Source organism: Elephas maximus, chromosome 2 (assembly GCF_024166365.1).
Source record: "Elephas maximus indicus isolate mEleMax1 chromosome 2, mEleMax1 primary haplotype, whole genome shotgun sequence".
NCBI lineage: Eukaryota > Metazoa > Chordata > Mammalia > Proboscidea > Elephantidae > Elephas > Elephas maximus.
In genome coordinates this window covers 41,330,601-41,354,787 of record NC_064820.1, presented here as the reverse complement: position 1 = coordinate 41,354,787, position 24,187 = coordinate 41,330,601, and the positions used below count along the sequence as shown (strand labels likewise).

General features: G+C 39.6%; 1 protein-coding gene across 3 annotated transcripts in view; it reads right to left on the bottom strand.

The window, feature by feature from the left end:
* The window catches only part of SKP2 (S-phase kinase associated protein 2), a 41,803-nt gene continuing 17,616 nt past the window's right edge, over window positions 1-24,187 (bottom strand). For 2 of the 3 annotated variants that reach the window (XM_049862399.1, XM_049862416.1), the window contains 7 exons: window positions 20,190-20,333; window positions 18,316-18,450; window positions 18,009-18,107; window positions 15,996-16,126; window positions 7,611-7,662; window positions 7,335-7,442; window positions 1-1,826 (listed from right to left, as the gene is read on the bottom strand). In XM_049862399.1, the coding sequence (XP_049718356.1) occupies window positions 1,613-1,826; window positions 7,335-7,442; window positions 7,611-7,662; window positions 15,996-16,126; window positions 18,009-18,107; window positions 18,316-18,450; window positions 20,190-20,333 (883 nt within the window). In that variant the 3' untranslated portion in view covers window positions 1-1,612. The remainder of the gene's footprint in view (window positions 1,827-7,334; window positions 7,443-7,610; window positions 7,663-15,995; window positions 16,127-18,008; window positions 18,108-18,315; window positions 18,451-20,189; window positions 20,334-24,187) is intronic. The other variant, XM_049862407.1, reaches the window with a different exon arrangement.

Below are 24,187 nucleotides of genomic sequence, written 5' to 3'. Positions count from 1 at the left end.
AGAAATCACATATAAAAATACAGATTACTTTGACATCTTAGCAAAATAGCTTATGGCTGGACTCGGTTTGGAAGTAGTTATGTCTGAGGACATCCGGAAGTAACAGTCCAAATGGATCCTATCACCAGCCCTTGTCACTAATCCGTAAACAATAATTTCAAGTAGTATTTAGCACTCTTTAACTACTAATAAATTGACACATAATCATTTCCTGCATTAACACTACTCCAAAATGTTCTTCCTTAGGTCTGAGCAGATAAGGGCACTTCATTCTATTGTTTCTAACACTTGAAAAATATGATTTAAAAAAAAAATCAGTTAATGTTAATAGGAATTTTTTTTTTTTTTTCCATTTTGAACATACGGGGCAGTCATCAATTTGAACAAGAAACTAGCTTGTTTCTTTTTTTGTTTCATTTAGTCCCTTTGCTGCTACATACCAGTTTTTGTTTAAAGCACCTATGCTATCAAAAGCATCAACACCTGAGTCTTAACTTTTATACAGATGCAAGTAGTGCTTACTGCTCTGAAACTTTATGGACCTGCTATGAGTGTGTATTTCTGACAGAAAGGAACCTAGAGTTCCTCTTAGGGCACTTTAGGTTCAGTAACTTTATAAAACGTGTAGCTTCAAGCCATTGTTCTAGGATATCATTTTTAAAAAGGCAATTAAAATACTTGATTCCAGAGTAATATAAAAATAGCCTCGGTAATAAGGAAAACAGCAGGCAACTACTGTATTCTAGTCGACATTTCAAGAATAGAGACTGGTTAATGTCACCTTCCTGAAACAAAGCAAGCCACTTTAAAAGCTAAAGAACCAATGTTAACAATTTGATCATAAAGTTAGCACACCACAATTATATTCCCTCAACTAATTAAGAATTTTGGGGAAACAGCACCTTATATAAATTAAAAGATACCTCAAATTAATGTCATAAAAAATTACCTTTTGAACCTTCAAATTCTATACGAGTTCTATACCTCTATTTAGTTTTGCTTTCTAGGTTTATGGTGAATTCCGTAGGGCTACGTGTTCACATGAACCTAATTTCAAATCCAAAGTCAAAGCTGAAATGCAGCTTTTTCCTTCCCAAGAAGGGACTGCATCAAACACAATTACGCTATGATTCCCTTGCCATTTACCTAATAATACAAATAGCTTATTTTTCTTCCAATCTATGTCTTATAAAGCAATACTGAAAAATTAAATGGAAAAAAGTCAAGTTGCCATATAGGCTATGAAAACTATTTGCTGGTAGTGATTTTTAGCTTGATTCTAAACAGACTTAGTAAGAAGGGCACTTGGAAGAGGTGGCTCAAATTTTGCTCTTGAAGGGAGCTTGAAATGATAGGCTCACTCTCCTAAAATTTCAAAAGACCTACAACTTAGGCTTTTAAAGGAATGGCCAAGTCAAAGCTTTTACAGTCATTTCAAAAAAAGCAACACTTTATAGTTTTCGCTCCTAAATTATCCTCTAATGCCAAGATGCTTGCAGAATGAAAGCAAAAGAAAAATCGAATAAAAATAGTTGAGGGCTCAAGCATTTGGGCTTCCTATCTATTTTCCCTGTTCCATAGAAAAAGGAGGCACCATCTTGTAGTAAATACTTCATAGACAACCAGGCTTTTGCAGTGATAGTCGGCATTTGATTCCCCATATCTCCTGGTTCTTTTTATTGCAAATAGTTGGCCTGGCAATGGTGGTGAAATGGGAACAATTAATCTGTAGATGAGGAAGGGCTTCCTGCAACACTTGAAGGGTACCATCTGGCACGATTCCAAAAACTTGTAGTGTTTTTAATGTGGGAATTTCTCCAAGTTCACTGGAAAAGAAGAGAGAGATTTTCAGAGTAACCGTACCTATGGAAGCTACTGTACTAGAGTTACATGACCCAATTTTTACAATTTGTATCATATTCTATAAAATGCAACCTGGAAACATAATCTGGAATAAATGATTTGAGAAAATGGCAAAGATGAATCAAACTGGAAAGTAAGGCCATAGCTTGAGCAACATGGCCTTAGAAAACATGGCGGTACATTTTGTTGAATGAGGCTCATAACAACTTTAGGAACTCCAAGGTGCATTTAAAATCCAATGATACTTGCTTCCATTCTCCAGTATTGATTTATACAGTGATCTATCTAAAAAGATGTACTGTGCAGTAAGAAGCAGCTAGCAAGCCAGTGATGGTAAAAGCCTAAGTGTTTTATAGAGGCATCAGCTGGAATCACCATAGGTTACATGCAATCTAAGCATATGGACTTGACCTTTTTTGGAACTAGGCTCTTTCTCTCAAAAGGAGAAGTCAGTAGTGGTGATGGTAACTTCTTAATAGTGGTTAATGGTCAACAAGCCCATTATATGTGATAAAACCTAACAGTGACTTCAACTGAGATGTTTTAGACAGAGTCATGTAGTTGAATATAGATGGAGAAAAGGAGTGACACCTTTATTGGAGGGAAAAGCCTCCTTACCTCTCTACATATTACCATTTTTTTCTATCGTAGATTAAGTTACCCTTCTTATTAACCACATTTAATGAAATACAACTCTGTCAACAGTGAAGTCCTGGTTCATGAAGAGAGCTTGTTTCCCTAAAGTAAATATTTTTGGTAATGAGTTGGTCTTCTTAACTCACATCTACGTACCTAGAAATTCCTATCTCTGATTTGTATTTGTTCCAGGTTGGAACACACAGTACAAAGTCTCAGGAAAGGGAACATTTATTTTGGAATTTTAACAAAATCCCACTGCAGATCAATGAACATGTCAATGACCTTGTGTTAGAAGCATCCTTTATATCTTCACATTGTCAGCTATTTAACAACAAAAAATCTTTCCTTATAATTAATTGTCGCCTTACATCCAATCTTTCTTCCTTCCAGCCTATTTTAGATACCAATGGCTAAGGTATTCTCCTACGCCTAGTTCTGACTATGTCAGTCCCCTGCTTCAAAACCTTTGATGTTTCTTCCATGTTTACAGAACCTTAAACACATGCTCAGCTGGCCATAAGGCATTCCATATTTACCTGCTCTTCCAGTTTTCCCACCACCCCTGTATGTTTATCTATTCTACAGTCAACGAAGTGAATTCAACATCACCGATATTTAACATAGGTTAGATGAATGTAAGATGATGGATAATTTAGAAAATAAATGCACTATCCAAATAAAATAAGTAAGCTTGTTGTTCATTGAGGGGATAAGAACTGGAGGTCAAAACAGACAAAAAGAAAATCAAGAAGAATAAATTGCTGTTGTTCTTGAAGTATACTATCCTCTGAAATGTAGAAATAAGAATACAAAAAAAAACCAATCACAACACATAGATCTTTAAACCTATCATCATTTAAGATGATAGCAATCCTGCCCTAACTCTGAATTTCCCTCGTGTGAAATTTGAGCCTATGAGAACTTTGTAATAACTGTGAGAATTCTGGTTCTGGGACACCCAAATTAGCTAAATTGTGAGCCATTCTGTGGTGGATTAACATGGAAAAGACAAAACTGTGGGTGGAAGTAAGAAAAGGAGGTAAAGCAGATGGCAGAGGAGGAAATGTTCTTGGAACAAGGCTTTGTGGAAAATACTTGATGGGGAAGGAGATTACACCTGTCTTAGAATACCCTCGGGTGTTACAGGTGAGAGGGGAGCGAGCTGCTTAAGATGGGATGATGGACAAATGACCAGTTCCCAAGTCAAAATATCAAAAAGTCCTTAGCATTTTGAGAAGGAGGCAAAAAATAAAACAAAACAAAAAAACAGGCTTTTTATTATGTGCATCATCTACAACACAGCAAAGTTTGTGAGCATCTCTTTGAAGCTACAATAGAAGAGACTTTGCAAACTACGGGATGGTAAACAGAAATGAATAGTTTAAGTGCCACTATTTCTAATTTAAGACATGTAAAATGACATTCACAGACCAAGAGGCAGTTGTTCGAACAGACTGCTATACCACACGCGAGATACTGTGTGGTTTAAAGTCAGGAAAGGTGTTCGTCAAGGTTGTGTCCTTTCACCATACCTATTTAATTTGTATGCTGAGCAAATAATACGAGAAGTTGGACTATATGAAGAACGGGGCATCAGGATAGGAGGAAGACTCATTAACAACCTGCAATACGCGGATGGCGCTACCTTGCTTGCTGAAAGTGAAGAGGACTTGAAGCACTTACTGATGAAGATCAAAGACCACAGCCTTCAGTATGGATTACACCTCAACATAAAGAAAACAAAAATCCTCACAACTGGACCAATAAGCAATATCACAATAAACAGAGAAAAGACTGAAGTTGCCAAGGACTTCATTTTACTTGAATCCATGATCAACATCCACAGAAGCAGCGGTCAAGAAATCAAAGAATGCATTGCATTGGGCAAATCTGCTGCAAATGACCGCTTTAAAGTGTTGAAAAGCGAAGATGTTACTTTGAAGACTAAAGGTGCACCTGACCCAAGCCATGGTGTTTTCAGTCGCATCATATGGATGTGAAAGCTGGACAATGAATAAGGAAGACCGAAGAAGAGTTGACACCTTTGAACTGTGGTGTTGGTGAAGAATATTGAATATACCACGGACTGCCAAAAGAATGAACAAATCTGTCTTGGAGGCAGTACAACCAGAATGCTCCTTAGAAGCAAGGATGGCGAGACTATGTCTCACATACTTTGCACATGTTATTAGGAGGGATCAGTCCCTGGAGAAGGACATCATGCTTGGTAAAGTAGAGGGTCACTGAAAAAGAGGAAGGCCCTCAAGGAGATGGAATGACACAGCGGCTTCAACAACGGGGTCAAGCATAACAATGATTTTGAGTATGGGGCAGTGTTTCGTTCTGTTGTACATAGGGTCACTATGAGCTGGAACTGACTCGACAGCACCTAACAACAAATGACAATAACAAAATGACAGTGATAATGTTTTAAGTGTCTTTACTTAATTTTATTAAACAAAAGATACTTATAAACTCATTCGTTTACCCCTTACTGTATCAACATAATCTTGTTTTCCTTATAAAATCTTAAATTCCTCAACTACAAATTCTGCTACCACAGAAGTTTTTAGTTTCTCCTAACCTCCGATCAATTTACTAAGTCCAGCTTGGGTTTCTTATTTGAATGAGAAATACAGAATAATCAAAAGAAAGTTTGGACTAAGGGAATATACCAATCACAGGGTTAGGAAATATGTGTACAATAGGAATAGGCCCTAAGGAAAAAATGGTACAGTGTCCCAAGTATTTAAAGATTATTATAGAAAAAAGACAGAAACTTTGTTTCCCCACTCCTGAGATTTAAAAAAAAAAAATTAATTTATTGTGCTTTAAGTGAAAGTTTACAAATCAAGTCAGTCTCTCATACAAAAAGTTATACACACCTTGCTATGTACTCCTAGGTGCTCTCCCCTTAATGAGACAGCACATTCCTCCTCTCCACCCTGTATTCCCTGTGTCCATTCAACCAGTTCCTGTCCCTCTTCTTTCTCATCTTGCCTCCAGACAGGGGTTGCCCACATAGTCACTCCTCAGATTTTTTTAATTGTGAACTTCAAATATTTAAGCCACCAGAATGACAGAAATTAGGGGGAAAGAAATTTTATCTTGAGAAACCTTTTTTTTAAAATTGTGCTTTAAGTTAAAGTTTACAGTTCGTCAGTTTCTCATACAAAAACTTATACACACATTGTTATGTGACCCTAGTTGCTCTCCCTACAATGTGACAGCACACTCCTCTCGATACTATATTTCCCGTGTCCATTCAGTCAGCTCCTGTCCCCCTCTGTCTTCTCATCTCGCCTCCAGACAGGAGCTGCCCACATAGTCCCATGTATCTACTTGAGCTAAGAAGCACACTCCTCACCGGTATCATTTATGTTTTATAGTCCAGTCTAATCTTTGTCTGAAGAGTTGGTTTCGGGAATGGTTTTAGTTTTGGGCTAACAGAGAGTCTGGGGCCATGACCTCTGGGATCCCTCCAGTCTCAGTCAGACCATTAAGTCTGGTCTTTTTACTGGAATTTGAGGTCTGCACCCCACTTTTCTCCTGCTCCATCGTAACATCGAGAAACTTTCAAGGTTAGGTGAGCAGCAAACATTTTAAAAAGTTCAGAAGGCAGATCAGTGTACTGTTTACATAATGCCTAGAGAAACGTACTCTTTTACCTTAAAGTTCAAGGACGGTATCTTTGTTCTTGTTTTCACTCTCATCTGGTGGTATGACTTGTAACTTATTCCTAATGCCCCTATTTCTCTTATTTCAAGATAATATTTAGACAAATCAGTAAAAATAATGGAGTTAGCGCTCACAGCTTGGTCTGTGACTTCAGGCCCCAGGTCTTAACCACCATATCACGCAGCTTGCAGTTATTACTGTGCAAGCATTATTATCTCATTGCGTAATAACGTGAAAACGTGAGGGCTCCCAGCCTTCTTCTAGCTTCTGCCTGGGAAAAAGCATTTGGATATTGTCAGCATAGCTTCTTTCTCACTGGTGTGAAAGAAAGGAAACAAGGTACATGAACGGATTTTCTTAATAAAAGTGACCAGAAAAGAATTGTCACTGCACTCCCCAGGGGGCTGCACAAGCAAGGAAGGGGAAGCCCAAATGGCAAGGATGGGAAAGAATGGATGACAGAGAAATCTTTTTGGTAGAAGTCAGAGGTTCCTCAGAGTTCTGAATGTTAGGAAATAAAGGAGGGGAGGGCAGTTTTAATAAGAATTCCATGGATATGAATTCAGACCTCAACACTTGAGAGTGACAGAAGTAGGTACTGGTACCCCTTTCAGGCAGTGCTTTTTCAAATGATAAACTCAGGTCCTGAGTCAAGTTTAATGAGCCCTGGTGGCACGGTGGTTAACTGCTCGGCTGCTAACTGAAAGGTCGGTGGTTCACACCCACCAACTGCTCCATGGGAGAAGATGTGTGGCAGTCTGCTTTCATAAAGTTCACAGCCTTGGAAACCCTATGGAGCAGTTCTACTCTGTTCTATAGGGTCGCTATGAGTCAGAATTGACTTGATGATGGTTTTCTTTTTTTTTTTTTGAGCCATGATTAATTAAACTGATTAATAAAGACTCTAATTCTTAGATCTTCTAATTCCACCAGTTAACCTTGTGCAGCTGATTCGTCTAATTTATTCATACATTCTTGAAATTCACTTACAAGAGTCAAACCAATAATTTGAAGATGGGAGTGCAATGAAAAGATGTAATCTTGTCCCTCTTTCTTTTACAATGCACCGTCTACTAATAACAATGCATATTAACACCAGTGGCATCTCTTTTGGTCCCTGTCCCCTACTAGCTTTGAAAACAAAAAATACTTACAGTAAAGTTTCAGGTATTATGTCATAGCATCGACTGAGTGACAGGTGTTGGAGGTAGTTGAGCTGGTAAAATTCCTGAAAGCAGTCATTCTTTAGCATGACACTATCACTAAAACAGAGCAGAAGAAAAGAAGTTTAAAGCCCATCCATCACTTCCAGAGTGGAGAAGGCAGCAACAGTGTACTGCCTAGTTCCTTTAGTTCAACATTAAGATTCTTTTCAAATAGCAGTCATGCTTTTTCAACTTTTAATCTAAAATAAACAAACAAAATCATACCTTAAGTCTAGGTGGACAAGATTGGGGCATCTTCTAACTAAGGTAGAGACATCTAAGAAGAGAAAACACGTCACTATTAAATGAGGAACAAGAAAAGGATACCTGCTATCACTATTACCATTTAACACTGTGTTGGAGGTTCAGGACAATGCAACTAGAGTTGCACAATGATGTCGTTGTTAGGTGCCATCGAGTCGATTCTGATTCATAGCGATCCCATGTGACAAGGTAGAACTGCCCCAAAGGGTTTTCTAGGCTGTAATCTTTATGGAAGCAGATTACCAGGTCTTTCTCCCACAGAGCCACTAGGTAGGTTTGAACTGCCAACCTTTTGGTTAGCAGCCAAGCACTTAACCATTGAACTACCAGGGCTCCTCTGCACAATTAATTAGAAGAAACAATTTATCACCTTCACATATAAAATTTTCTACCCAGAAAATCCAAAAGAACCATTTGAAAAACTACTGGAAATGTTAAGACAGCTGTGTACGATGACTGGTTAACAACAATTCATAGCTTATTTGTGTATTAGCAATAATTGGCTGGAAAAATAAAAGGAAAAAAACCCATTCACAATAGCGAAAACCAAAACCAAAACACTGGTACAGGCAGTCCCCGGGTTACAAATGAGATCCATTCCTAAGTCTGTCTTTAAGTCACATTTGCAAGTAAGTCGGAACAGGTACATACGGTTCTTATTTATAGTTAGTCAAATGTTTGTCTTAGTATATGGTATATATTTTACCTTTCTATGCATATAAAACACTTAAGACTTCCAAACCAAGCAATGTTTTCATGAGCGTCACAAAGTAGCACGTGCGTTCATTATTAAGGATCATTGTATTTAACTCAGTTTTTTAACGTAATAGGTTTATGGCAGTCCGTTTTTAAGTACAGGTTGTCCGTAAGGCAGATGTTCACCACCTGGGAACTGTCTGTATATGTAAACATACAGCATATTATAAAGGCGGCACTTCAAATCAGTGGGGGAAATCTAGGATCATGACAAACCAATACTGTTACAACGACTGCAAAAAATGAAGCCATCTTCCCATCTCATATACCCAAATAAATTTCACACATATTAAAAAGATGTTGAGATAAGTAAGGACTTTGTAAATGTAAAAGAAAGCATATAAGGAAAACTTATAATTTACTACATACAATTTTTAAAATTCTACCATGTTAAAACAAATAGAATTAACGAACTGGGAATAAATGTTTGCAATATATACAGAGTTAACGTTCTTATTATGTAAAGAGTAAAACAGATAAACACGATAGAAAATGGGCAAAGAATGTGAACAAATAAATTGTAAAATACAGAGATAATGAAAATGGAGTGAGAAATAACAAGTGAAGACTAGAAATAATGCTTTTCAGCCACCAAATGAAATATCTATTTTATTATAATATCCAGATAATAAAGCAGGTCCTCCCATATGCTACAAATGGATATTTAATTTTATACAACTTTTCAGAAGGGTGACCTGATTTAAAAAAAAAAAAAAAGGTATTCAGAGCTTTACACTTTGCTCTTTGATCAAGTAATTTCATTCTTTGAAAAACAGAAATGTGCATGAAGATAATCATTTTAACAATGCATATAATAGACGCTAACCCCAAATTCTAATGGAGGCTTAGTTTAATATATTAACTCTCATTCATTCCATGGGATACAATGCTACCAGCTGTTATGAAAAGGCATTCCAACATTTCACAGCATAAAAAAATACTCAGAATTTAAAATGTACAGCGAAAACAAAACAAAATATACACAATGTATCATAATCGCAATTCAGTTAAAATATCAGAAAGAAAGGGGGAAATAAAAAGGCTGGAAGGAAATATACCAAATGTTAACTGTGGTTTTCAAGGGTGGTGGCTCATAGATGACTTTTCACAATTTGGAAGTCATTATAGATGACTTTTCAGAATTTGATTATTTTCATAATCAGAAAATGAATCAACAAATGTTACTCACACAAAAAAAGGCAAATGCGATTAGTTGCTTAGTTTTTTTTCCCCCTTCCAGCCACATTTTCAGTCCAGTTCCCTGTCCTGAATCCTAGACTTGCGTTTACAACTGCCTCATCAACATACCCATTTTGAAATATGATCAGCATCTCAAACTTATGTCTAAAACAAAATACTTAATTTCTCCCCTAAATATGCTCCTTCCCTAATGACTTTCCCATTTCAGTAAGTGGTAACTCCATCCATCCAGCTGCTGAAATCAAAAACTCTTGGAGTCATATGACTATTTTTCTCACATCCCACATCCAGTCTGTTACCAAATCCTGATACATCAGCCTTCAAAATATGCTCCAAATCTGATCATTTCTCACCACCTCTCATGTTACCACTCTAGTCTCCTAACTGGTCTCCCTGCTTCCAGGCTTGCCTGCCCCCTACAGCCTTTCCTCAATGCAGCAGCAAAACCCAAAAAACGAAACCACTGCCGTAGAGTCAATTCCAACTCATAGCGACCCTATAGAGTAGAGTAGAACTGCCCCATAGAGTTTCCAAGGAGCGCCTGGCAGATTCGAACTGCTGACCTCTAGTTAACAGCCACAGTACTTAACCACTACGCCACCAGGGTTTCCAATACAGCAGCAGAGTGAGCTTTTTAAAAGGTAAGTCAGATAGTATCACTCCTCTGCTCGAAATACTCCAATGGCTTACCATCTCACTCAGAGAAAATTCCAAAGCTTTGCCTTGGCCTGGAGAGCACATGGCTATCTCATCTACCACCTTTCATCTTGCCTCCTCTTGCACACTGGCTCTCATCTCAAAGCCTATGCACTTGCTGGTCCTTTGTTCCAGAATATTCTTCCCTCACATATCCACATGGGTCTCTGCCTCATTCACTCAAGTGTCACCTCCTCTGAGAGGTTCCATCCAAAAACAGCCTCTGTCCTGCCACACTCTACCTCCTTACTCTGCTTTATTCTTCCTCCTTGCAGTTTTCACCTCCCACCTGTTCTTTTTTTCAGTGGAACAAAGAGTTTTTTAAGCCAAATTTTGACAAAAATCAACAAAATTTAGTTATTTGTTCACTGTCTGGCTCCCCACTAGAACGTATGCTTCACAAGGGTGAGTCTGTCTGTTTTGCTCAAGGCCACATTTCCCGAGCTTGGAGCAGGACTTCATGTGTTGCAAGTGCCCAATAAACATTCGTTTAATGAGTGACCAAAAAACGAAGGGAAAGCAGCAGAGGACTTGCATAGGTAGTCCCTGACTTATGACGTGTTCAAGTTACGACAAACTGCACTTACAACCCCCTGACTTATGTATTTAAGTTATGACAAATCACACTTACAGCCGTCCTTTTTTTTGGGCGAGGGCGGGGGTACATCTTATCGTTAGTAATATGTACTATATACAATGTTGCAGCATGTAATTTGCTGATGTCATCATATCTGTAAGTTTATATGTAATGTTTCCAACCCCCAAAGACAAATACTAAGATCGGATTTATAAAGATACCGATAATGAAAGGCAATAACGAAAGCTTAAAAAAAAAAAAAAGAGCTATTCAACTTATGTCAGAAATGAATCCCGTCGTACCTGGGGACTACCTGTTCAATTTTGTGTGACTATTAAGCCAGTCGTCTAGCCAACCAACCAGCTAAAAACATTAGATTTTGACACTACTAGGAAACCGTGGTGGTGTAGTGGTTAAGTGCTATGGCTGCTAACCAAAAGGTCGGCAGTTTGAATCCGCCATGTGCTCCTTGGAAACTCTGTGGAGCAGTTCTAGTCTGTCCTGTAGGGTCACTATGAGTTGGAATCAACTTGACGGCAGTAGGCTTTTTTTTTTTTTTGGTAGGGAAAGATCAACGCTATGGGTATAAAATCATTAAGTCTTCTTCTCTAGTCTTCATTCAAATGCCTTCCTCTCTTGGCAGCAAGGGTTAGTAAACAGTGTTGTTGTTGTCATTAGGTCAATTCCGACTCCAAGTGACCCAAGATGATGAAGTAGAACTGCCCCATAGGGTTTCCTAGGCTGTAATCTTTACAAAAGCAGATTGCCAGGTCCTTCTCCGGTGGAGCTGCTGGGTGGGTTCAAACCACCAACTTTTCAGTTAGCAACTGAGCACTAGACAATTAGCTACCACGGCTCCTTTAGTAAACAGTAGTCAGTGACGATATTACCTTTTTAATGTCTCCTTTTATTTTACCACAAATTACAGATCCACTTGAGGTAGAGGGGATGTACAAATCATCTTATCATTTCAAATGAGAGGCAATTTAAACTAGAGAAGCCAAGGTCAAATCTAAGGCCAAAAGCTAGGTCTTCCCCCAAGACCTATTTCAGTGTTTTTCTATTGCCCCACGGAGGGGTTATGATGGGGGCAAGAGGGGAGAGGACAGTGGCTATAATAATAACAGCCAAAAATTACCAAACTCTCGTGACGTGCCAAGAACTGTACAGGTACTGACTCTATTCCTTACTAAACCCCTAAGGGAGTCCTGGTGGCACGGTGGTTAAAGTGCTCAGCTTTTAACCAAAAGGTCAGTGGTTCGAATCCTCCAACCACTCCTGGGGAGAAAGATGTGGCAGTCTGCATCTACGAAGATTTACAGCCTTGGAAACCCTATGGGGCAGTTCTATTCTATCCTATAGGGTCACTATGAGTCAGGATGGACTTGATGGCAATGAGTTTGGGTTTGAGACCCCTGAGAGATGGGCTGTATTATTATCTCTGTTTTTCTGATAAGGAATGTGAGGCACAAGGAAGTTAAGCAACTTGCTGAAGGTTACCCAGGAAATGGCTGGTATTTGAACCCAGGTAGTTTTTTTAGTCTGACACCAGTCTTTCAGCTGAAATCAAACTCTCGTTAACTTACATATGATGAAATAGTGTGCACCACTCTTAATGACATTAATAATAATTTTTTGATTCCCATAATTAAGAAAACTAACACTTCCACTTCCACTCTGGCCCTCTGCCTGAATGTGTCCAGTGAGCAGGATTTTATTACTGACTATGCCCTGCCAAAACTCGGTCGACAGGCAATCTATTCTTTTTCAGAGGAACAAAGAAAAGTTTTAAGCCAAATTTTGACAAAATTAACAGCAGTGTGTCTATACCAATTTCTCAACCTTGCAGCCAGGGCAACTATGGATCTCAGTTCATTTCAGAAAAATTCTCAATAAAGTAGCAAGTGGGAAATTCTGACATGGAAAAGAAATGTAAACAGGGTACTGCCTTCCCTTTCCGTGGACATGAAGAGGGAAGAACTAAGAGTAGAGGGATTCGAAGGTGAAGAAGACGCTCACTGGTGGGAGTTTAAACTCCTCGGAAGGCAATTTTGCAAGAGCTACCCAAAGCCCAAGAGCGGTGCCTAGTCCTTGACTCCACAATTTCACGTTAAAAAAAAAAAGTTATTGTGGTGAAATGTATGTAACAAAACATTTGCCATTTTAACCATTTTTAAGTCTAGAATTCAGTGACATTCATTAGTCGCCATGCTATACAACCATCACCACTATCCCTTTCTAAATTATTCATCACCCTTAACAGAAACTTAGAAACCCTTAAGCCATAACTCCCCATTTGCCCCTCCCAAGCGCCCCTGGGAACTACTAATAAACTCTGGTCTCTAAACATTTGCCTATTCCAGATATTTCATGTGAGGGGGTTCAAGCAATATTTGTCCTTGTGTGTCTGACTTATTTCACTCAGCGTGATATTTTCAAGGAGTCCTGGGCGGTGCAAATGCTAAAGTGCTTAGCTGCTAACTGAAAAGTTGGAGGTTTGAGTCCACCCAGAGGTGCCTCGGAAGAAAGACCTGGCAATCTACTTCTGAAAAATCAGCCATTGAAAACCCTGTGCACACACTTCTCTGACCCACATGGTGTCGCCATGAGTTAGACTTAACTGGATGGCAGCTGGTTTAAAGTTTTCAAAGTTCACCCATGCTGCAGCAGGTATCAGGACTTCATTTCTTTTTATGACAGAGTGGACATTCCACTGTATATATATATATATATATATATATATATATATATATATATAACACTTTTTGCTTATTCATTCAGCTATTAATGGATTGTTTCTACCTTTTGGTTATTGTGAATAATACTGCAGTGAAAATTGGTGTATAATTATCTGTTCGAGTCCCTACTTTCAATTCTTTTGGGTATATACCTACGAGTGGAATTGCTGGGTCATATGGTAATTGGTGAGTGTTCACCTGCTAACCAAAAGGCTGGCAGTTCGAATCCATCTGCCGCTCCTTGGAAACCCTATGGGGCAGTCCTACTCTATCCTATAGGGTCACTATGAGTCAGAATGAACTTGATAGCAATGGGGAAAAAAAAGGTAATTCTATGTTTAAGTTTTTGAAGAACTGCCAAACTGTCTTCCACAGCACTGTACCATTTTACATTTTTACCAGCAATGGATAAAATTCCCAAGCAATTCCACTTTTAAGAATCTATCGTTAGAAATGCATTCAAAGATTTGCCTCTGTTCATCATAGTCATTTATAAAAGGAAAAAAACTAGAAAGATTCTAAGTGTCCACCAGAAGGTGATTAGTTGAAAAAATTATGATGTAATCTATTGTTGTTGTTGTTAGTTACAGTCGAGTCAATTCCAACTCATGGTCACGCCATGTGTGCAGAGTAGGACTGTTCCACAGGGTTTTCAAGGAGCAGGTCTTCAGGCCTGTCTTCCAAAGCACCTCTGGGTGGGTTCAAACCGCTAACCTTTCAGCGAGTAGTCCAGCACTTAATCATCTGCACCTCCCAGGGGCTCCTATGATGTATTGGTAGATAGCCACCGAAAAGGACGTGATACAACAAAGTATTCTGTGCAATAGATCCCATTTTTAAAAAAACTATGGAGAAAAAGACTGGCAAGATAGATGTTAGTGGGATTATTGGTGATTTGTTTTCCTATATTTTTGAGAGTGAATACATAATACCATAATCAGATTAAAAGTAGTGCTTAAAGGAAAAAAACGTAGAACAGGAATATTACAGAGGGAAGGGTGGTGGCAACACACCCAGACATGGCTGGCTCTTTTACAGATCTTTCATGAAAACGTTTGCACTGTCTAAAAATGCATGCGTTTGAAAACGGCAGGGTCTCCAGCATGGGCAAGGGGTCCAGATCCTGGTCACTCTTGTGAACCCAGCTAGCATTTTCTACAGCCTGCTCTGTGTTACTTACAAGAGGACATATCGTGTCCTGGAGAAGCAGTTTTCAAATGCAACTTCAATTTTAAGAAGATACATTCTACGAATGTTTGATTCAAGTCTTTTTAAATATTAAAAAAAAAAAAACTATAATAAACAAAACATCTACACTCAAATGTGCTGATACACCAGCATCAAAACACCAATAAAGGGTTTATGTGTGTTGTGAACTTAACTAGATTACGTGAAGACCACAGGCTGAACATTAGCCTGAGGTGGCAGGGTGGAGTCGTTATAAAATTCCGGCCGTTTGCAACCACTTAGCTTTGCAAATCAAGATTTTCTCAACGTTACACCAATAAGACAAAGCATAACTGGGCGCTGAGGTTTATAAAGACTGTAATTGTCACCCACTATCCTTAACTTCCAAAAGATCAGCAGTTCAAATCCACCAGGCGCTCCTTGCAAACTCTATGGGGCAGTTCTACTGTGTCCCAGGGGGGTGCTATGAGTCAGAATCAACTTGACAGCAGTGGGTTTGGTTTTTGGGTGGGGGAGGGGGGGTTATCCTTAACTTCAAATGCCTGTGTTCATCCAAACAACTTTGCTGTTTTCTTCAACAGAATTTCTAATAAGTTATACATTTGAACTTATGAAAAACCTTTCAAACAGGGTTTCTCAACTTCCAAGACTACTGCCGTTTTGGGCTAGCTAATTCTTTGTTGAGGGGTGCTGCCCTGTGCATTGTAGGATGTTTAGCAATATCCCTGGCCTCTACCCACTAGATGTCAGTAGCACCTTTTCAGCTGTAACAATCAAAAATATCTCTGGACATTGCCAAATGTCCCATGGTGGAGGGGGACAGAGGGGAGGGTCACTGTTTAAATTAATCAAATACTATATTTATCTATTTTAGTTTTAGGGGTTTGCCTACGAACTTGGTTGATAAAAAAGGGTCTTCTGCTTAAAAACGAATTGTTTTAAAGTATAAAAGTGAAATATACTTTCAGATCCTAGGTTTAAATAAATCTTCACTCCACTATCTGTTTGCCTTTCTCTAACCCTTCTAAATCACCTGTTACCTCGTTTGAAAAATAGGAGTAATGTGCACTGGATTAAATGAGGCAGTTTATAAAGACGAGCACTTAGAAGATGCTCCATAAATCAGACCTATTATTACTGTTGGTGTTACTGTTGCTAAGGCCCCAGGGGACCGTACCCCGTGGCTCTTACCTGATTTCTGTAGATTCTTTCGGTAGCCGCTCAGATTCAGCTGGGTGATAGTCTCCGATACATGCGCCACAGCAACTTGCACGTGCTTTTCAGTGAAGTCAGAACACCAGGAGAGGTTCAGCTCATCCAATCTGCACAGAAGATGGGTGACACGAAAACATGAAACCACCGCATGGGAAAGAGTTCTCCCGAAAATGATTCTCTGCTTAGTTGCTGGTGTTGTGTGCCATTGAGATGATTCTGACTCATAGTGACCCTATAGGACAAAACAGAACTGCCCCATAGGATTTCCTAGGCTATAATCTTTACAGGAGCAGACTGCCAGATCTTTTCTCCCACAGAGCGGCTGTGGGGTTTGAACCGCTGACCTTTTGGTTAGCAGCTAAGCACTTAACCATTGGGTCACTAGGGCTCTTTTCTCTGCTTAGAGAGGACCCTAAAACAAAGAAAAAAGGGATCTCACTTTATTATGCTGGCCAGGAAGTGACCAGCTCAGAGCACTGCCTAAAATTGCAGTGAAAATACAAAGCTACAGATTTCTTTCCTTTTACAAAGAGCCCCTGCTTCTCTAAGAAGCTATCTTTGCTCACCTGAAACTGCCTTCCCCCTTCCTGACACTCTCCCTCGCCCCATTTTGTCCCTGAAAGTTGCCTGGAGATCTAGGCAGAGGCCTTAGTGAATGCTGCCCCCTTCTGGAAGTGGAAGGGCGCACTCTCCTTGCCTTTGCTCTGTCCTGACAGCACCAATCTCCTTCCAGGTCTGACTGTAAAAATGCTAGCCTCTATATTTTCTTTCTCAAACCACCCAGGTAGGTATAGCAAACAATCACAAAGACAGAACAATCATCCAAGCTGTCTGAAATAAACTGACAGATTATACTAGGGATTCCTAATAAAGAGCAGATAACATTGTAAAAAGCCACTTCATCTTATTCTTCCTCAGCTGAGATGAGGACTTCAAAGACAACATGCAAACATTAAGCCTCCCTTCCCCTCTCTGGAGCCCTGGTGGCACAGCGGTTAAGAGCTTGGTTGCTAGCCCCACAGTCAGCAGTTCAAATCCGCCAGCCACTCCTTGGAAACCCTATGGGTTCTACTCTGTCCTATAGGCTCGCTCTAAGCTAGAAACGACTCAATGGCAACAGGTTTGGTTTGGTTTTCCCCTCTCTGGCATTAACTGACTAAAGATAGGGCTATACGTTTTCTCTTGTTGGTGACATTTTCTTATCCAAAAGCAATCTGCTTTCAACAAATCATGAAAAAGACATAGGTACAATGCTGTATCACATAAAACTTCTGTAAATCATACCTCTCCTCTCTTGGTAATGTCTGCAACTTTGTAGTCTTTATGTATTAACCTTACTCTACAACATAAAAGAGATGTTTTTAATGAAGTCACCCAAATTTATGGTTTACATCAGCAATGTACCAAATTTAATTAAAAATTGTACATTAGATCTACAGATACTGTGGGGAAAAAACCTGACTGTGTGGTCAAGTGTAGACAGATTTCTTTCAACTACCCTGCTGATAAACATGCTATCAAACAAACAAAAAAAAAGGGATACCTACACAAGTGTCCCTTGTAATCTAAACTGATTTGGCTCCTGAGTTTAGACAACAAGTTTGAGAGCAAAGTGTATTATTGCATTATCCAAATCTACTTGGTTCCTGGATTTTGGATAAAGAGTTGCAAGAACTTAGATAGCTCAAAAATTTACCCAATTCTTTTCAGATGTGGGAGTTCCTGGGAGCACAAATGGTTAAGTGCTTGACTACTATCTGAAAGGTTGGTGGTTCAAACCCACCCAGAGACACCTTGGAAGACTGGCCTGGTGATCTGCTTCTGAAAGGTCACAGCCTTGAAAACCCTACAGAGCAGTTCTGCTCTGCACACATGGGGTCAACCACGAGTCAGAGTTGACTGGATGGCAACTAATAACAACAACAGCCATGAAAGATAATTGTATATTTGATACAATAGCACTATAATCAAGTCTCAAATCTTTCCTACCTGGAACAGCTGCTTAGCAAAGCCTTCAAGGCAGATTCGGAGAATCCCGAACACCCACAAAGGTTTAGTCGCACTAAATTTGAGTTCTGCGCAAGATTACTGGGGAAAGAAAAAGATGCCAAAGGAATACCAGTAAGACACTCTTATCTGATCAACGAGCATCCAAAGGAAAGGAGAACAGTGAAGTAGTTAAGCGCACAGGCCTCCGAGTCAGACAGGGATGGAAGGGCATCCACTTACAGTCAGGAAACAAACTGACACACACAAAAACAATCTCCCCTGTGACATGCTCCTGGCTACCACTTACTTGACAATGGGGTCCGAAAGCTGTAGCCCTTCCAGACTTAGATTCTGCAGCTTGGAGCACTGAGAGAGAATGTCATGGAGGGTGGACTTATTTACTACAGAGTTCGACAGGTCCATGTGCTGGACACGAAGAGCGCTGAACACATAACAGAAAAAGAGACTTCATAAGGCTCACACAAATATATCCAGATGAAATCCACTCCCTTCTCCCCAGATGAGCAGCCAGTAACAAATAAGACCCAAATTATACATTTCAAGTATTAATTATAGTTCTGGTCACAAAGCAAATTCCTACTAGCTAATTCCCATCCTCATTCATTTCACAATTCAAGAAGATTTTAGTTGGGGACAGATATTGTCACCAATATAGTTCCACTTAGGAAATTAATTAGAGGGTGTCATGAGAGTGAGCTGGATGGCGGGTGATGAAGAAGTAAGCCTATATGAGGACTCCTGGTTCCTGGTGAGGGTGAGTGCGTGAATGGCGGCAGCATTTACTAAAACATGGAAAATAGTGGAAGAGCAAGTTTCAAAGGCAGGCTGTGTTTAATTTTAGATACGCTAACAACTGTGTTTAATTTTAGATATGCCAACACGGAGTCCTGGGGTGGTACCAACAGTTAATACTCTTGGCTGCTAACTTCAAGGCTGGAGGTTTAAGTACACTTAGAGGCTGGCGATCTACTGAAAAATCAGCCTTTGAAAACCCTATGGAGCACAGTTCTACTCTGACACATCGGGTCACCATGAATTGGAACTGGGTAGACAGCAACTATTTTTTGTGGTTTAATATTTAGGCACTTGGAGTAAATTCTGGTGGAGAAGTTTCTAGGTAATTAGAAACAGGGCTCTGTTTGAAAGACAGAGTTGAACTAGAGATGAACATTTGAGAGACCTGGTGGTACAGTGGTTAAGCACTCGGCTGCTAACCGAAAGGTTGGTGGTTCGAGCCCACCAGTTGCACTGTGGGAGAAAAACGTGACAGTCTGCTTCTTTAAAGATTTATAGCCTTGGAAGCCCAGTGGGGCGGTTCTGCTCTGTCCTACAGGGTTGCTATAAGTCAGAATCGACTTGACAGCAGTGGGTTTTGTTTTGTTTTTTGAGGGCGGCATTAGTGTGGGTGTCAGCACACACCTTGCCCAAAACAGTATTATGGATCAAGAAGAGAAGGCAGCCAGGGACAGACCTTGGAGTGAACAAAGGAAAGCACGCATGTGAAGGAGACGGAGAAGGTGCAGCCACAGGAGTAGGATAAAAACCAAGTGGGAGAGAAGTGCCACCATCTGACTAAGGAAAAAAGGGAAAATACTAGTGTCAGAATACATATGCTTAACTCTTAGCACTGTTGCTTTTAGTTTATTTTTCTGCTTAGTTTCTAGTTACTGTTCTCAAGTATGAGACAGCACTAAACCATATTGCAAAACGATCAGTAATCTAGAAACACAGGCTATTTAGGATCGCTTTTTGAACTATCCTACAGTAGGATCAGAAACCAGAAGCCATAAAACTGGTATAAAGCCCATACTCTTTTATTTATCAGAAAAGGGCAGCAGGGAAACAGATGCGCAGCCTTATATCTGCAAGTGAATGCTCTCTTGGTCCCCATCTCCTAAGAACCCAACTGGAGAAGCTAAATATGTGCATCTTTGACCCTGGGAACAGTAACCCTAAATTAATATGGAAATGGTGTCAATGAAACCTGTGCCATGTTTCAGCATAAAGGCTACATACCAAGATATGCAATTGATATCCCAAATTGTACAGATGATCTGCCACAGGTTATAATGTTGGAAATGTAAACAAAGAAGTTTTCAGCTGTTTTCCCATCTCAAGATTTAGACATAGCTTCTTTTCTGGAGTTTTTTTTTTTTTTACCTGAAACTTTCCATTAATGGTTGGTCCATAAATGACCGTGGACAGCGGAAGGCAGTGACCCCTCGAGACAGCAACCGAACAATCACATCTGGGTGCAGACTTTTACCTGTGAGGTCCAAGGTCTGCCACAGGGACTCATCAATCCTGGAAAGAGGAGATGCTTGATTTGGTAAGTTGGCCACACAAAATCCTGGAGGCCCTCAACAATTGTACTAACAAGGAGGACATAGCACCTAAAGCTCCTTGAAGCAAATTCTGAAGGGACCTTTGTTTTTTAAGTTGACTGTACAATTAGGAAGCTCTGGTGGCATAGTGGTAAGTGCTAGGGCTGCTAACCTAAAGGTTGGCAGTTTGAATCTACCAGGTGCTCCTTGGAAACTCTATGGGGCAGTCCTATAGGGTCACTATGAGTCGGAATTGACTGGATGGTAACAGGTTTGGTTTTTTTGGTATACAATTAGTTATAACATTTGAAGGCAGCACTGAATATTTCTTAATCCTAGCATGGAGAGGCTTCCACATTTCTCTTTATACGTATTTCCAATTTGGATGGCTCAATGCTACCATTAGCAATGCAATGGTCTGAAACCACAGAATAAAATTCCTACATTTAGCTCCATTGGACAAATTTAAAAATGACTGACAAATGGCTTCATTTATTATTACTAGGTGGGTGGTTTCAAAATAGCCTAAATGATCACACTTGACCATTTTTTGCTACGAATGGATACGTTACCACAGTTACCATAAACGTGTAAATATAACTAAAGAAGGCAAGTTAGTACTATTTTAGGATGATATATAGTTGTTAGGGACATCCACTAGGAAAAAATAGTCACTGTTCAGCTCTGTTTTCAAAATCTCACATTAGACAAAAGAACGATAACCTTTAAGGTTAAAAATTATACACGTGTTCAGAAAGACAGATAAACAATATATAAGAAGTATATAAGATATATATGAAATAAACAATGTATTTATATATCTATCTATATGTATACACAATAATGGAAACCCTGGTGGCATAGTGGTTAAGCGCTATGGCTGCTGACCAAAAGGTCAGCAGTTCAAATCCGCCAGGCTCTCCTTGGAAACTCTACGGGGGCAGTTCTACTCCGTTCTATAGTCACTATGAGTCGGAATCGACTCGATGGCAGTGGTTTTTTTTTTTGTTTATACACAATACATACTTATAATTTATTTTTACTTTTTATATATTATATTATATATAATATATAAATATATATATATATACACAATTCGATGGCAGTGGGTTGGGTTATATATAAAATCTCACTTATATGAAATATCTAGAATATGCAAATGCATGGAGTCAAAAGTTTACTAGTGGTTACAAGGGTTGGGGTAGGTAAGAATGGGGTATCTTGCTTAAGGAGTTTTGAGTTTCTATTTGGAATGATGAAAACTTTTGGAAATAGTGGTAATGGCTGCACAACACAGTGGATATAATTAATATCACTGAATTGTATGCTTAAAAACAGTTAAAATGGCAAATTTTTTGTTATATATATACTTTACCACAATTAAAAAATAAATAATGAAATCATTGGATTTAGGGCAGAACCTAAATCCAACAACTCTTCTATTCTCCTCCTGTCCTACATTTGCCAAAAGGGAGTAAAAGATATCTATACTAGTATATAAACTAATGTGAGGAAAAAAAGTGAAAAATATTACTTAGATTATGGATTGTGCTTACAAAACCAGAAGGAGGTACCAAAAATATACTGGATAGCACAGTAACTCACTGCCATTGAGTCAATTCTGACACAGCGAGACCCTGTAGGACAGAAGAGGACTGCCCTGTAGGGTTCCCAAGAGTGTAATATTTATGCAAGCAGACTGCCACATCTTTCTCCCGCAGAATGGCTGGTGGGTTCGAACTGCTGAGCTTTCGGCTAGCAGCGGAGCCCTTTAACCACTGTGCTACCATACCAAAAAAAAAAAAAAAATACCAGGGCTCCTCAAATAGCACAATAAAAAAAGAGAGGAGCTTTAATATCCATAGTTGAATTCAATTAAAAAAAAAAAAATACAAGCACATGAGGAAACATTTTAACTGCCTAGATGTACTAAAAAATTTTCTTTTTCAATAATGCTTGTAAAAAATGAACCACTGGCCAGGATTTCAAAATTATTTTGCTGTAAAGAAATTGTTTTTTTAATATGATGCCTATCTATCATTAAAAAGGCAGGACTATAGGTAAGAAATCCTTAAGAGAGTGACACGCTTTTGTATCTTTCTCTTGCCTAGATTAGAATCCATCTTGGTTTCAAGAACACTACTGCTCTGGTTGTCTCTAATCTCATTTCTTAAGTTTCCTCTCGCAAAGAGGTAAACTACAGCTTATCTAGCATTCCATTACAATCAGGGAAAAGTTTAAAGGTTTTTTGGCAGCTGCAGGAGGATGAATTCAGAAGCTGCATGAACCCTAAGCTGAACCTAACTAGATACGGTGTTAGAGTTAAGGCTGTGGAGTCACCCAGACCTTAGACCCTTACTTTACCACTTATCAGCTCTGCTGTTACTGTTCCTGACCCTGTGGTTTCCTGATCTCTAAAATTGAGATGGTATGAATGATACTGTCACTGAAGTAAGTTGAGTAGTGCCCTCCCAAAAAAAAAGAAAAAAAAATCATGCCTAAATGGGACTTTAAAATTTCACCTTATTTAGAAATAAGGTCTTTGAAGATATGATTAAGTTAAGGATCTCGGGATCATCCTGAATTTAGGGTGGACTGTAAATCCAATGATGGGTGTCCTCATAAGAAGAGGAGAGAACACAGAGAAGAAGGCCATGTGACAACAGAGGCAAAGACTGGAGTGATGCCGCCGTAAGCCTACAACACCTCGAACACCCAGGAGCTAAAGGAGGAAGCATGGCCCTGCTGGCAGCTTGATTTCCGACTTCTGGCCTCCAGAGCTGTGAGGGAATACCTTTCTATTGTTTTAAACCTAGTCTGTGGTACTGTGTTACAGCAGCAACAGGAAACTAAGGTCATTTAAGGGTGCGTGGAGGACTAAATTGCTAAAGCTGCGCCTGGCACATAGCAAGTGCTTAGTAAATGTCAGCTGTTGCTTTTATGACAACTCAGATAAAGATTAATAGACTGCATGAAGAGGACACATTCACAGCTGGTGGAGAAGGAAAATCAAAATGGGTTACTTGGGTGGGAATAAGTGAAACTCCAACACCACTTGCTCCCACAACTGCAAACATCTGCAGCTCTTCCAAGCAAATGGCCCATCCTGTGAGCACCTAGGAGTCTATGTCTTAGTTTCGTAGTGCTACTGTAACAAAAATTCCACAAGTGGATGGGTTTCAGAAATTCATCTTCTCATGGTTCAAGAGGCTCAAAGTCTCAATTGAGGGCACTGGCTGTAGGGTAAGGCTCTCTCTGCTCTAGGAGAAAATCCTTGTCTCAGCTTCTTTAACCCCAGGGATTCCTTGGTTCCTCGGCAACCTCTACATGCTATCTCTCTTCCCCTCCATTTGTGCTTGCTTCTCTGTGCCGAATCCACTCTTTGTAATATTTCAAAAGGGAGTAGGTTTAAGACACAGTCTATACTGATATGGCCTCAACAACAAAGAAAACCCTATCCCAGATGGGTCCTATCCACAGGTATAGGGGTTAGGATTTACAACGCATATTTTGAGGGGATGTAATTCAATCCATAACAGAGTCCTATGTTATCTTATTTCCAGTGCACCCTGGAAGATAAGGACTCCTGCTGTCTCATGAAGGGAATCTTAGTTATATGGAGTGACATAAACAGCCTTTAAACACATGGCAAAGAATGACCAGGGTGATAAGATGGGGAATGAAGATGGGAAGGGGGAGGGGTGGGAAAAGCTCCAACTGAAAAAACAAGGCCTATTTCTGCATCAGGGCTGCTGGTGCCGTCCCAGTTCACCAGGACTTTCCATGTGCAGCTCATCTTCCAGACCTGAAAGGTGGTATCAACAAGAGCACCAA